This window comes from Artemia franciscana, chromosome 3 (genome assembly GCF_032884065.1).
Source record: "Artemia franciscana chromosome 3, ASM3288406v1, whole genome shotgun sequence".
Lineage (NCBI taxonomy): Eukaryota > Metazoa > Arthropoda > Branchiopoda > Anostraca > Artemiidae > Artemia > Artemia franciscana.
In genome coordinates, this window is record NC_088865.1 from 40,389,844 (window position 1) to 40,403,653 (window position 13,810).

At 35.1% G+C, this 13,810-nt stretch overlaps 1 protein-coding gene across 1 annotated transcript in view; it reads left to right on the plus strand.

Moving 5' to 3' along the window:
- The window catches only part of LOC136025264 (transferrin 2-like), a gene marked incomplete at its 3' end in the record, with an annotated part of 54,135 nt that overhangs the window by 15,099 nt on the left and 25,226 nt on the right, over positions 1-13,810 (plus strand). Inside the window, 1 exon segment of the mRNA XM_065701121.1 lies at positions 10,826-10,958. Coding sequence (XP_065557193.1) covers positions 10,826-10,958 — 133 coding nt within the window.

The following is a 13,810-nucleotide window of genomic DNA, read 5'->3' on the forward strand; positions in this document are numbered from 1 at the left end:
CGCTTTCTCTTCAAATGATCTTTCTTTCAATAATCTGCGATCAATGGTTCGATACGACCATCCAGGGGAAAAAGGAGACACAGTACTACCCATGAAAAAAAGTGATTTCCTTGTTGCTCTTGCTGTCCAGTTTATGGTTTTGTGTAATAAAGTTCCAATGATGTACTTTTTATTTTGCTCTACCGCCATTTCTTTGGATTTCAAGCTCATTTTTTTATTCCCAGAAAATTTGGTTTCGCAATAAACTTTTACGCCTATTCGTATCAATTGCCATATATCAAACAGTAAACTGCGAAGGAAGTGCTCCAATCCCATGTTCTAGGGATGTAGTAAAAGGAAGGAAGGAATGTGGTGATAAGAGGTTATAAAAAGTATTTAAGGAGAATTGGAACTACATGGGAGGAGATACAGATACAAGTTCTAAACAGATTGGGGCGGATGAGGAGTGTGTGCAGCTGTGATGGTCTCAAGCGGTTTGGTTGTGCAGGGAGTTAGTTGCAATACCTACTCAACGACTTCAGCGGCATCATTGTTCGCGTATAGGGTGTCGAATCAACGTCTCAGTTGTTGGGCCTTTCTTATAGGAACAATAAACAACATTCTCGCCCAACCTTGCCGCAGCTAGGGTGGATCCCTGGGCCCTTGGTTGCCAAGCAGTCTCAATCCATTATACTACCACAGGGTTGTATGTGCTTACGTATGTGTTTATTCTCTTTTGGCTAATAACCACCCTTCACCATAAGAATTTTTGGGAAATGAGTCTTATAAGCATTAGAAGTCTGGCGCGGTTCATTCGCTTGGGCATGATCTACCGGGAGGGTTTTCTATGATGGTGATGTTTACATTAGCGTTTTTTCCCTTTAATTGCTATTGTGTGTTGTTTTCCCTTTTCTTGTTTCTTTTGTTTAATTGGTTCTTTTCGTTGATTTTGTATTTTGTTTCCTCCTTTTCCTTTTTTGTGGCCATTTCCTTGCGTGGTTTTTTATGTGAAACGTGTTTACATGTATCTCGGCGCATAAGTGCTGGGTGGTAGCAATTCTATCTTGAGATTGGTCCGAAGAATTTCCCATGAACGAAAAAATGAAAAATAATGGTATGACATTCTAAATTCTCTTGTTCTTCTATATCTCTCTTTATTCATATTTCTCTTCCCCTGTTGTTGTAAAACTGTTGGGTAAGTAAATCAATTTCTTGCATATAACACTATGCAACAAATAATTTTATCTTCAAGATAGTTGCCTTCCAGTTTTGCTGTGCACATACATCTTTCATTTGGCAGTCAATTTGTGCAGTGGTCATCTTATCTTGAGATTTAAATGACGTTGCTTGGGTCAATTTTACCACATTAGTATTCCCATCAAGGCCAAGTATACTAACCCATTTAAATTTGTAACCTGTTTTGATGTTTTGTAAAGAGGTTTATTTATATTTTTGAAACAGTCTTTGAATTCAATGTAAAGTCAAGGCTACTGAAACATTACAACTTACTAATTGACTGAAGAACCTTCACTGTCATTTCCAATGAACTGGTTATTCGCCTTGTCTGCTTCTAGGTTAGTAAGGATTAAAAATAAATTTTTGAGGCAGGTTGCCAACTCAGGTAAATGGGGAGAGTAGGTTGAAATTGATTCAAAGAATTCAGATTAGTGATAACAATGCCGTTGGCGGGCTGATTAATATGACTGCGTTTACCAAGTTTAGTCTATTATTCTCAGAAATTTTCAGTGGTTTTCTTTCGTGAAGAGCCGGAATAATTAAATGGACATTTCTACTAAGGCTAACAATTCTCTTCTAGTGTGTGGTTCTATGTACGATCCTTAAAATAGTTCCGAGTTTGAGGTCTTCGCTTTAATTAGATGTAAATCCTAATTCTTGACGCATTTCAGACGTCACATTTAAACATATATTTCAAATCAGTTAAATTAAAATTTTTCACTTTAATCATACTTCTCATCTCAAGAATTCGAACTGTGCCAAATCGCCAATTATAGAGATTGCTATTTACATTTCTAGGGGGGATTCCCCTATCTTACAGCGCACTAATCGAAATTCCCCTATGTCACATTGTACAGATCTTACTTTCAATTTCTTTCTTTGAAGAGTTGGGTTAATTTTGTCTGAGTTTAGGTAGAGATAGCAAAGAATTGGGTTTTACAGCTACTTTGAATTTGTTCAATGTAGTTGCATCAGCTTTCGTAACATAAACTCCTCACTCTCAAATACAGAGAGAATACAAGTTACGACAACAAAAAATTCTACTTTGTATGGTGTTTCTGGATATTAAAAGTACGTTAACTTAAAGTAATTTACCAAAGGTTACAAGCTTTGAGAAAAATATTGACTGATTTTTGAAAAATGGGAAAAACACCCCGAAATGGCGAGCGATCTTGCTGAAAACTACTACACCATCAATTTAAGTATATCAGAAAATTCCCTAGAGGTTTCACGCCCCTATGAGTATATATATAAATTTCGCTTTTTTTTCGGAGAAAAAAACGCTGCCGGGAAGCATTTTTTTTGCGTTTATTTGTTTGTATATTCGTTTTTTTCCTAGGTGTGAAGATTTCGAACTAATTATTCTAGAAAATTGGGAAAAGGCTCTTTCGACCGCACATTAAAAGTTGCAGTGCCCTTTTTAAGTCGCAAAAAAGTTTATGACATTTCAAATTGGTATATTTTGCCACTGTGTGATACAAATCAACAATTTCTTCCGAAAAAGGGAGAAAAGGCTATCGAATGAAAATCCTGAGATAGTCAATCTATTTCAAATTATCGAGAGGGTTTTTTGAGCTTCTCAGTTTCCGAGACAGTAAGGCTGGCAGTAGGGCAATCGTTCCTAAGGATGACCTTGGTCAATACAAAATAAATGGTTAATGTAAAAAATTATTTAAAACTTCAGTTTACTATGTTGATTCGTTTGAGGCTTGATAGAATTATGTATGTTGTGGCGGGGGGGGGGGGGGGGGGTAAGCCTGATGCCCTAAAAACGTGTTTTTATGCCTGAATTTTCTAACTCTGTGACCCTTCAGATAAATCAGCAGGGGCGAAAAGCAGAATTGGGTAGAAATTAGTATCTGTCCTTCCTTCGCTTCCGAGAATTTTTCAGGATTAAACCTGTAATATAGAGGCTCGGGGTAAGAGCTCCCCTCTGATTGCGATTTCTTTCCTGTGTGCTATCATGGGCACCGCCAGGGAAATTTTCCGGAGGGGATGTTCAATCAATAAAACTAGTACAAATTAACCAACAAATTATGTTCCCTATGTTTCTAGGATTATAGAAAACTAGCGCTTAACTGAAAACACAAAAGGCAAGCATAAAAACAGGAATGTAGATTTGGGAGTCAAAAATGAGTACGTAGCCTGAGAACATCAAACTAATCTATAAAGCTGTTCATAGTCTTGCACCAGTTGTGAAATCAGTAACTATTCGTATACAAATAAAATTATCTTTAAAAATATAAGCATGAACTTAAATATTTTTTTTTATAACCGCAGTCATTGAAAAACATGCACAAATATTGGATTGATTTAACTGGTAACATTTTGATCTTGCCAGCTATAATACCAATAGTGAGTAATTTACAACCTTAAATTGCATGATATGCTTTAGTAATCCTCGAAATGAAGATCAAATAAGCCAAAATATGAACTCTGGAAATTGGAAATCCGGTTATTTATCTCTATACAGCAGTGAACCACAAGCTATAATACAAATTCTAACGCTAGTCTATAGTCCTAATACTACCAAGATTGTTTCACTTCGAACTCGCCTACAAAATAATCATGAAATGTCCCTAAAATGCCCTGTTTTTGTACTGTAAAAAGTCTTCTTAAATGGTTTACTTTTACTGTACCAAAACTCCTATATTGTCTTGTGTTTTCAGGAAAGTGCTAGTTTTCTATAGTTCTAGAAACATAGGGAAATATGATTATTTGGTTTGTTTGTACTAGTGTTTTTGATATATGTTAGATTGACTGTGAAACAATAATTTTTGTTCGTTTTAAGTTTCAACTTCGCTCTTTACTTCCCTCAAAAAGTTGCGTTAAAAAAAAAAATCTTTGCCGGTTTTTAGTTTAAATTTAATGCAGAAACTACACTGCGATTATATATTTTTTTTTTTGGGGGGGGCCTTATTTACGGAATAATTTATGCTCGTTTTGAGTTTTAAAGTCGCTCTCTACTTTTAGTTGAAAAAAAAATATTTAATTTCTGATTGTTTTTCAAATAATGCCGAGAAATTTGAAGGTGGGCAACCTCGACAGTTAGGAAAGTTACTATTTTTCTAAAGAAGATTTTTAAGGTTCACAGAACCAAAAGCAAAATGCTGGTATGTGTAACTTTATTCACTAAACATCTCCCCCTCTCCTCCCCCCTGATAAACACCAAAAACATTAGACATACAAGTCTGGAATAGCAATGATAAAAAAAAAGCTGGAAAGTAACCTGACAACCAGAAAAATATCACAGAAAAAAAAAATGCAAATAGGTTCTTAGTGCTATGATTTCTCTATATACATTACAAATAGTTTTATTCTGTCTATTCAATAGTTAAAAAAAGAAAATGGTATGAATAAATACATCTAACGAGTAATCCTTCTTTGAAGATGTGACTTTGAGTGGTTCCAGAACCATCTGCCTACACTTCTCTAGCCCCTAAGTGGCAAGGGGTGGGGGTCCGGTGCGTAATTTGTTCCAAAAATAGTGTATGAAACATTTCATAATCACAAAGGAATTAACAAAAATAGGGAATTAGATGAAAAATAATCATATATAAGGCGCAAAACCATGATTCAAATAAAAAAATGCCTGAATAAGGAACTGAACTCTTGCCATTTTGATTCGAAGTCTAAGGCACTAGTAACTGAACTTCGGCGGCTGATGATCGAATTCAATCTATTTGTTCTTGTAGGTTCAAGTTGTGTAACATAAAGCCCTTTTCCCAAAGACTAAGGAGAGTTAAGTCATCACCAAAAGTATAGTTATTGGACCTAATTCAGCAAATACCTTTGTAATATATTATGCTATTATACAACATTGAATTGATAAAAGTTTCTATTATAAAGAGTGAGAGCATTAAACTATATTTGGTGAAGCTGAACTTTTGCAAACAGGAGGAGTGGAGGGGGTAAGTTAAGGAATAGTCACTTGGAATGTCGAGGTTCAATTATTTGTTCTTCTATGAACTTCTTCCTCTAAAGAACATCCGATACTTTAAAAATCATTTTGCGAGCCTCAACGTCGGCTGACCGTGTTGAAGAGTTCATAGTGAATTTTCCCAACGGACTAATGAGACCTACTAATGGGACTGGAAGGGAAAGTATACAGGAGAAGTTCTTGTAAATCTTCAGTTAAGGGTTTTGGACCATAATTATTACAATGGTACCATTCTATACTTCCAAATTTTTCCATTTATCCACGATTTCCACGATTGTATTGTTTTCTGGCACTTACGGATGGTAGAACTGATAAAAAGCAGGTAGATATAAGGAATAGCTTTCAAGTGAGTAGTATCCCCTTGCTGCTTCTGAGCAGACAGATAGGGGGTACACTATTGGAGCTACTAGTCCCTCAAGAGGTTATTAAGAGCACGTGGTTCTTATGTAATACTATAGCGCACCTGTAACGGTATAGTGCACCTTTATGTTACGCAATAGGGTTTCTCTCCTTTTGGTAGTTATGTAACAGGAGGTGTTTCAAGACATTTTCTTCAAGACGTTTTTAAGATATTTTCTTCAAGTCATTTCAAGACGTTTTTAAGACATTTTCTCCAAGACGTTTCAAGTAATTTCAAGACGTTTTTATAAGACATTTTTCTTCAAGACATTTTTCTTCAAGAAGTTTTTCAAGACAGTTCAAGACGTTTTCTAAGACATTTTTCTTCAAGACGTTTTTAAGACATTTTTCTTTAAGATATTGTTCTTCAAGACATTTTTAAGACATTTTTCTTCATGACGTTTCAAGACGTTTTTCAAGACTTTTTTTTCAAAACTTTTTCCAAGATTTTTTTGGTGGTTATGTAATAGGGGAATGTTTAATTATGTTAAGGATGACGGAATCTCGCATGACTTGTTTCTGTAGGGCTTTTGGGGCATCCCCGCTTGTAACTAGGGCACACTTGGGCTGCTACGTAATGACGATGGGTATGTGGGATGCTGCAAAAGTACTTTAAGAGATCTCATTTTCTTTCTATTTGTTTTTTTCTCAAGGAACCTATATAATCCGAAGGTTATTGTCCGGATTAGGATCCAAAGAGATTTTCTCTCAACAGAATGGATTGCTAGACGCCTGGACCAAGAAACCCTTTTTAATGTTATTATTCGGGGAATACTTTCTACTTGATAACCTTTTCCACGCACGGATCCTGTCCTACTTTCTAGAATGATTAAATGGTTCGCATGTTTCCCACACTATCTATATGAGAGCACGCAAACAGGCCAATGCCATTGATTTTGATTTATTAAGTGCACCTGCCTGTTACAGCGTTTATTTTTTTCTAACGTGACATAGACAGGTTAAATTAGCTATTGAATCGTGAGATTGTATATTGCATTGGCTTTAGATATTTCATTGCCTAAATGATTATGCATTGAAGATTCATTCTGGAACAAGAAATCTACAAGTTTTATATATAAAAAAAAAATATAAAATCATGAAATCACAGAAAAAGCAATTGCAACTCAAGAAACGGAAAAACAAGACGTAAAAAAACTGATATAGGACAAAATGTAAGAAAAAACAAGCGTGAATTAAAGAAAGGCGGGGGCCGTAGCAACCGATTCCAGGAAGGAGGGTTGTTATTAATGATAAATTTAAGTCATATTAATAGATATTTTTGGGAGGTCTTACTGAAAATATATTATTTCTATGGTTCTATTAGAAGCACCTGCAAGAAAAAAGAGACATTTCTGCATTCGGTTATTTCCATGAGGTTTTAATGAAAATGCCACGTTTCTATTAACCAAGACTATGTATGATCACGCCACCGTGACAATATGTGGCTGGCCCACTCTAGTAAGCAATTCAAGGGGGGTATTTTTAGAGGTAAATTTAATCCACGTCAAGAGCATTTTTTAGAGCTTTTAATGTTAATGCCCTGTTTCTTTGTATGTTGTATTTCAGTTCCCCTTAAACGAAATAGTTCTTTTAACACCCCCACCTTAACTTTAAGCTGTAGAGCATGCTTGTCCAAGCCATTCGTATCACTGGAAAACTAAGGATGGTACACAGCACCCTTTGGTACCCTTTATCACTCCAAAGACATTTTCACATATTTTCATGATAAAATCGATTGATTTGTATTTTAGTAATCCATCCCCAAAGTGGTGCCCCCATGGCAATTCACGCCACCTTGGCAAACCTTGGATGGCACACGAAACCTTTTGTCAGCTCTTGTCATTCCTAAGACATTTTCCATCTAGTTTCCTGTTAAAAATGTGCTTTTAAATCGATTGGTTCGTGTTTTTACAAGCCAACCCTCCGTCTTATATCATGGCTATCCCCATCCCGTGCCAAACTATGACTGGCCCTCTGGCAATCCTGATCATTTCATTCTTGAGACATTTTCCAGATTTTGTCTCGTTAAAAATCATGCTTTAAATCCATGTGTTCTTGTTTTTGCAAGCCAGCTCTCCGTAATACAACATGTTGATTCACGCCACACTATAACTGCCCCTCTGGTACCCACTGGCTCTCGTCATCATTCTTAAGATTTTGTTAAAATCAAGTTTTTGTTAAAATCAAAATGTCAACATTTCTTGTTAAAAATCAAGCTTCAAATCCATTAATTTTAGGTTTTAGCAAGCCAACACTCTGTGATACATTATGTCAAGTCACGCCACCTTGCCACACTATTACTAGCACATGTCACCCTCTGATACCCTTCACCATTCCTAAGACATTTTCCATGAAATTTGTTAAGCCGAACTGGCCAGCCATGACAACAAACAACAAAGAGAGATGACTCTTAACAAAAAAAAAACCTCAAACGAGACAGCGACCAGTGGAGAAAAAAAAGAGATGAAAGACTAAAATAATGCGGATGTTTTCCCTGTATCTAAACTAGGCGTCCTCAGCACAAGAAAAAAAAACTAAACTAAAAACAAATAAAACCACCACCAATAATAAATTCAATTGTCGCTACTGATCTACGTAGGGAAAAGAAGCTTTTAGATTTACTTCAATGAGAACATAAAAGCAACTGAGGAAAAATTAGAAAAATTAAAACTAAGTTAACTATTCTGTTGCGAAATAATCCCATTGTTAGCTAATGTTGAAGCAATTCCAGTAGACAGTGTAGTAGACAGCGTCCAGTAGTCCAGTGTTCCAATAGACAATCTAAATTCTTTATAAAGTTATCGTAGCTTTGAATGCTCAAAAAGAGAAATATTTAAACTATGAAACAAGCATTAATAAAGATCTTATTGGAAATTTATGCTTGCGTTGTCACATGACAGTGAGGTATTGAATTCTTTTGGAGTGGCCAGAATTTTTACCATCGAAATTGTGGATATGCGAGAGTAATATTTCCAGAGATGATAGTGCTAAAAAAGAATGCAAGTCTAAAACCTTTAATTGATGATAAAGGCCAATTTCTTGCTACTGTTGCTGGTAACATATTACCCCTTGATAGATTGTATCACCATCTTTCTGGCCTTACCATTCAAAAGAAGATAAGAAGTAGGCACGCCTGCCAGAGCACCAATATTATAATGTATATCTTATCCAGGTGCCGAAACTGCAACATATGTAAAAATAATGTCGTAATAGACTCTGAAACCGGAAGTAAAGTAAAAAGGGTATTGACAGACAATATCACCAAGGAATATAAAGATGAATTAATTAAAAACAAAGCCCTGGTAAATGTCACTAGTACCGTCGTGGGTTTACCAGCAGATAGAGTCCATTAACCCGATAATATCAGTGATGAAATGTATGGCGATGCTGTTAAAAGTTGTGTTATAACCCCAAAATGAAAAACTTGACATCTCAACAGAAAAAATAATGAAGCATTTTATGAAATCGAGCCAAAGCAATCATTTTTATTAATACATTCCACATGGAGCAGAATTGGCAGAATTGGAGCCGTGGAGTCGGGGGACAGAAGTAGTGGAACCGGAACTGACGGAACCAGAATCGGTGGAACCGAGACTGGAACTGAAACCGGTGGCTAGAAGCGGGGGAAGCGGAATTAAATATCAAATTATTAAAAGAAATATCTAAAATATGTCTCAGGAATGATGAGGAGTGTCACAATGAGCCAGAGGGGCAGTCATAGAGCACAGGAAGAGAATTGACATGGTTTATCACGTTGAGGGTGGCTTATGAAACACGAACCAATGGATTTAAAACATATTTTTAACAAGAAAACATCTTGAAAATGTATTTAAAATAATGAGGGGTGCCGTAGGACCAGTAATAGTGTCACGGTGGCATCAATTGAAATGGTGTATCACAGATGGTTGGCATGCTAAAAATCAATGGATTTAAAGCTTATTTTTAGCAAGAAAATATCTGGATATGTCATAGGAATGAGGGCTTCCAGAGGGTATCGTGTGCCAGTAATAGTGTGACAAGGTGGTGTTAATTGACATGGTGTATCACGGAAGTCTGGCTTGCCAAAACACAAATCAATGGATTTAAAGCCAAATTTTGAACAAGAAAACGTCTGGAAACTGTTATAAGAATGATGAGGGGTGTCAGTGGGTGCCAGAGGGGCAAGTAATAGTGTAGCATGGTGGCGTGAATTGATATGTTGTATCACAGATGGGTGGTTTGCAAGAAAAACGAACCAATGATTTTAAGGTATGATTTTTGAAATGAAAATATCTGGAAAATATCTTAGGAATGTTTAGGAGTGCCAGAGATCTAGTCATAGTATGGCACGGTGGTGGGAAATGACATGGTGCATAACGTAGGGTTGGCTAGCAAAAACACAAACCAATGGATTTAAAGAATATTTTTAACAGGAAAATATCTGGACAATCTCTTAGGAATGATGAGGGGAGCCAGAAGGCGTCGTGTGCCATCCGTAGTTCGTCAAGGTGGCGTGATTTGCCATGAGGGGATATGGATTGCTAAAACATGCCATTCGGATTGCTAAAACACAATACAATGGATTTAAAGCGTATCTTTACATGACACGGTGACCTGAATTGCTTGTATTGACATGCTCTACGACTTAAAACTTAAGCTGGGGTGTTAAAACAATTTTTCGGCGGACGGGACTGAAATCCAAAACTCAGTAAAGAAACGGGGTATTTTTGTTGAAAGCTCTCAAGAATATATCTTAATATAGGTTAAATTTACCTCTAATAATAATCCCCCTGGAATTGCTTGCTAGAGTAGGCCAGCCACATATTGTCACGGTGGCTTGAATATGCATAGTCTTAGCTCAAAGATACGTGGTATTTAAAAAAAAACTGTCAGAAATAACCGAATGCAATAATGTCTCTTTTTTGTTGCAAGTATGTCTAATAGAACAATAGAAATGACGCATTTTCATTAAAACCTCCCAGAAATATCTCTTTAATGACCTAAATCTACCTCTAATAACAACTCTCCACCCCTCTCTCTTTGTGAGTACGATCAAATATCAAAGAGGATATTTTTCTGAGAAGTGGTTGTTTACCCTATTCAAATCAGATTGTTGTGTCAGTTTTGTCGGCTATAAGCTTACATATTCTACCACTGAAAATGTTGCAGCTTTTGCCTCCTTGTTGTTAGTAATGGTGAAATGGTTGAGGGCGAATTTAGAATGTATTGTTTGAAATAAAACTTCCTTTATAAGTATGTGATTTTTAAGTAAATAGTTTCGTCTTTATTTAGGCATTCAGCAAAGCCGAATGTATGCAGTATTTGGATTCCAACGTTGTTGATGTAACGTCAATGGATCCTGGTGACATCTATATTGGTGGTCGGTATCACAGCTTGCTTCCCATTGCCCAGGAAATGTCAAATGGTAATTATATTAATTCTTCGTTATGTAAACAATTTCACTAATATTTTCATTTAATTAAAAAATAAAAACACGTAGTGCTAACATCGTTCTTTACTTAGGCAGGCCTATTGCCCTGCCTAATGAAAACAACTTTTAAAAAATGGATAAAGGGAACAAAGAAACTTACTCTTTTCAACTTTTCGTTTGTCCCGTACTTTGTATAGTTTTGTTAAATAAAGATCGTAGTCGCAATTTCCGGCCACGCCAGGTCACAAACGGTCTTTTTGGAACTCCCTATAATAGCATTTTTCTTTAGTTTTTTTTTTCCTTTTTATTTTTTTTTGTCATATAATTTCTACTGTTTTATTTACTGAAAAAAAAAATTGTCGATTTTTTCAGGTTTTTTTTTTCTATTGTAAAACCTTTCTGAATGTGATTTTTGGACACATTTTTTTCTTTTCTTTTTTGTCCAAATATAATATGATAATATAAATGATAACGACGATCAAATTTTTGTTATACGATAAGGTGCAACATGAAATATAATCTAAATTAAAATGTAATTAGAAGAAATATAATTGGTTAATTAAAGTTAATTAAATTAGTAAATTATTAAAAGTTAATAAATTTAATTTATTAAATTTATATTAATAACTTATAAATTTAATTTATAAATTATTAACTTAATTATTATTATAAATTATTTATTTATAAATTATTAGCTTAATTATTAACTTAATAAATTTAATTTATTAACTTTTATTTAAAAGTTAATAAAGTTAATAAATTAGTATAATAGTAAAATTAAATTAGTTAATCTAAGTTTATTATAATCTGAATTAAAATATAATAAAATATAATTAGATAATCTAAATGATAAGGACGATCAAATTTTAGTTATACGATAAGGTGCAACATGAAATACTCCTTCGAAAGGTTAATACAGTAAAATGAAAATATATTTAGAAGCTTGTAATAATGAAATTTGACGCTCAAAGGAGAAGTGCTTGGACTGAATTCTATCAAGATTAAATTTCTGGCAAAATATTACCTTGCTTATCATAAAAGTCCTGTGGTAACATAATAATTTTCTTTGAGAAATAAATATAAAATGGTAATGATCTAAAAGCTAAAATTGGTTTATGACATTACTAATGTGTTATATTGCCAAATGAGGATTTTTTTTAAATCAACAGACTTAATAGTGTCAATTTCTGCCTAAGAGAGGACAGGGAGACATATAGAGAGGATATAAAATAAAATTACGGTCAAAGCTTAATTGAAGATAACTTTTAAAGGAAAATAGAAGGTTGGATAGTTCTAAAAGCAATAACGGCAGCCTTTAGAGAAACTTCTTCCTTCGGTGGGACTCGAAGTCGGGACCGCTAACTGACATCTTCGCAGGAATTCTTTTCGGGGTAGAGCCAATAATAAAAAAATATTTTATTTATCAAAGAAGTACCCACAAATGCAGAAAAAATTTGATTTTTTTATGGGGGAAGGGGGAGTCTAAACCCTTCACCCTGCGGCCGTCCTTGCTCTCTAATACTTGCTTCTTTTCTTCAACTTTGGTTGACTTCTTCATTTCAAAGAGCTCTGCCATCTCACTGGTTTCAAACAGTTTGTGGTAACAAACTGTAGTAAGGAGCGACCCGGCTCAATAGTAACCAAAACTCTAAAAAACTGGATATTTATAACAGTAGTTACATCAAAGAATCGCATTTTACTGCTGATTTTAAATATATAAGTTTCATCAGGTTTAGTTTTACCCATCAAAAGTTACGAGCCCGAGAAAATTTACCTTATTTTAGAAAATAGGGGGAAACACCCCTTGAAAGTAATAGAATCTTAACGAAAATCACACGATCAGATTCAGCTTATCAGAAAACCCTACAATAGAAGTTTCAAGCTCCTATCTATAAAAATGTGGAATTTTGTATTTTTTGCCACAAGTCAGATCATGGATGCGTGTTTATTTGTTTGTTTTTGTTGTTGTTTTTTTCAGGGGTCATCGTATCGAACCAATGGTCCTAAAATGTCGTGAGAGGGCTCATTCTGGCGGAAATTAAAAGTTCTAGTGCTCTTTTCAAGTGACAAAAAATAGGTGGGCACCTAGGCCCCCTCCCACGCTCATTCTATCCCAAAGCCACCGGATCAAAATTCTGAGATAATCATTTTATTCAGCATAGTCGGAATACCTAATAACTATGAATTTGGGGACGACTCATCCCCCACAGTCCCCGTGGGAGGGGTTGCAAGTTACAAACTTTGACCAGTGTTTACATATAGTAACGGTTATTGGAGTGTATAGACGTTTTCAGGGCGATTTTTTTTTTATTGGGGCGGGGAGGGGTTGAGGGGAGAGGGTTTTGTGGGGGGAACTTTCCATTAAGGAATTTGTCGTGGGGGAAGAGAATTTCCATGAAGGGGTGCGGGATTTTCTAGCATTAAAAAAATGAAAAAATAAACATGAAATATTTTTTTCAACTGAAATTAAGGAGCAGCATTAAAACTTAAAACGAACAGAAATTATTACGCATATGAGGGGTTAATCTCCTTCTAATTTATCAACTATTTATTCTACGGCCTTTGTGATTCAGGGGTCATTCTTAAGGAATTGGGACGAAATTTAAGCCTTAGTGTAAAGAGCGAGGTATTGACGAGGGGCGAACCCCCTCATACATGTAGTAAAAACATACGAATATAGAAGTTTGTTACGTAAGGTAATTCTCAAGTTACAAGGCATTTAGCCAAAAAAAATTAATATGCAAATTTTGTTTCAATTATTCATGTGCGGAGAGCCAAATTCAAAACATGAATTAATTCTAAAACGTTCAGAAATAAAAAAAAAACTAGTTTTTTTAACTGAAAGT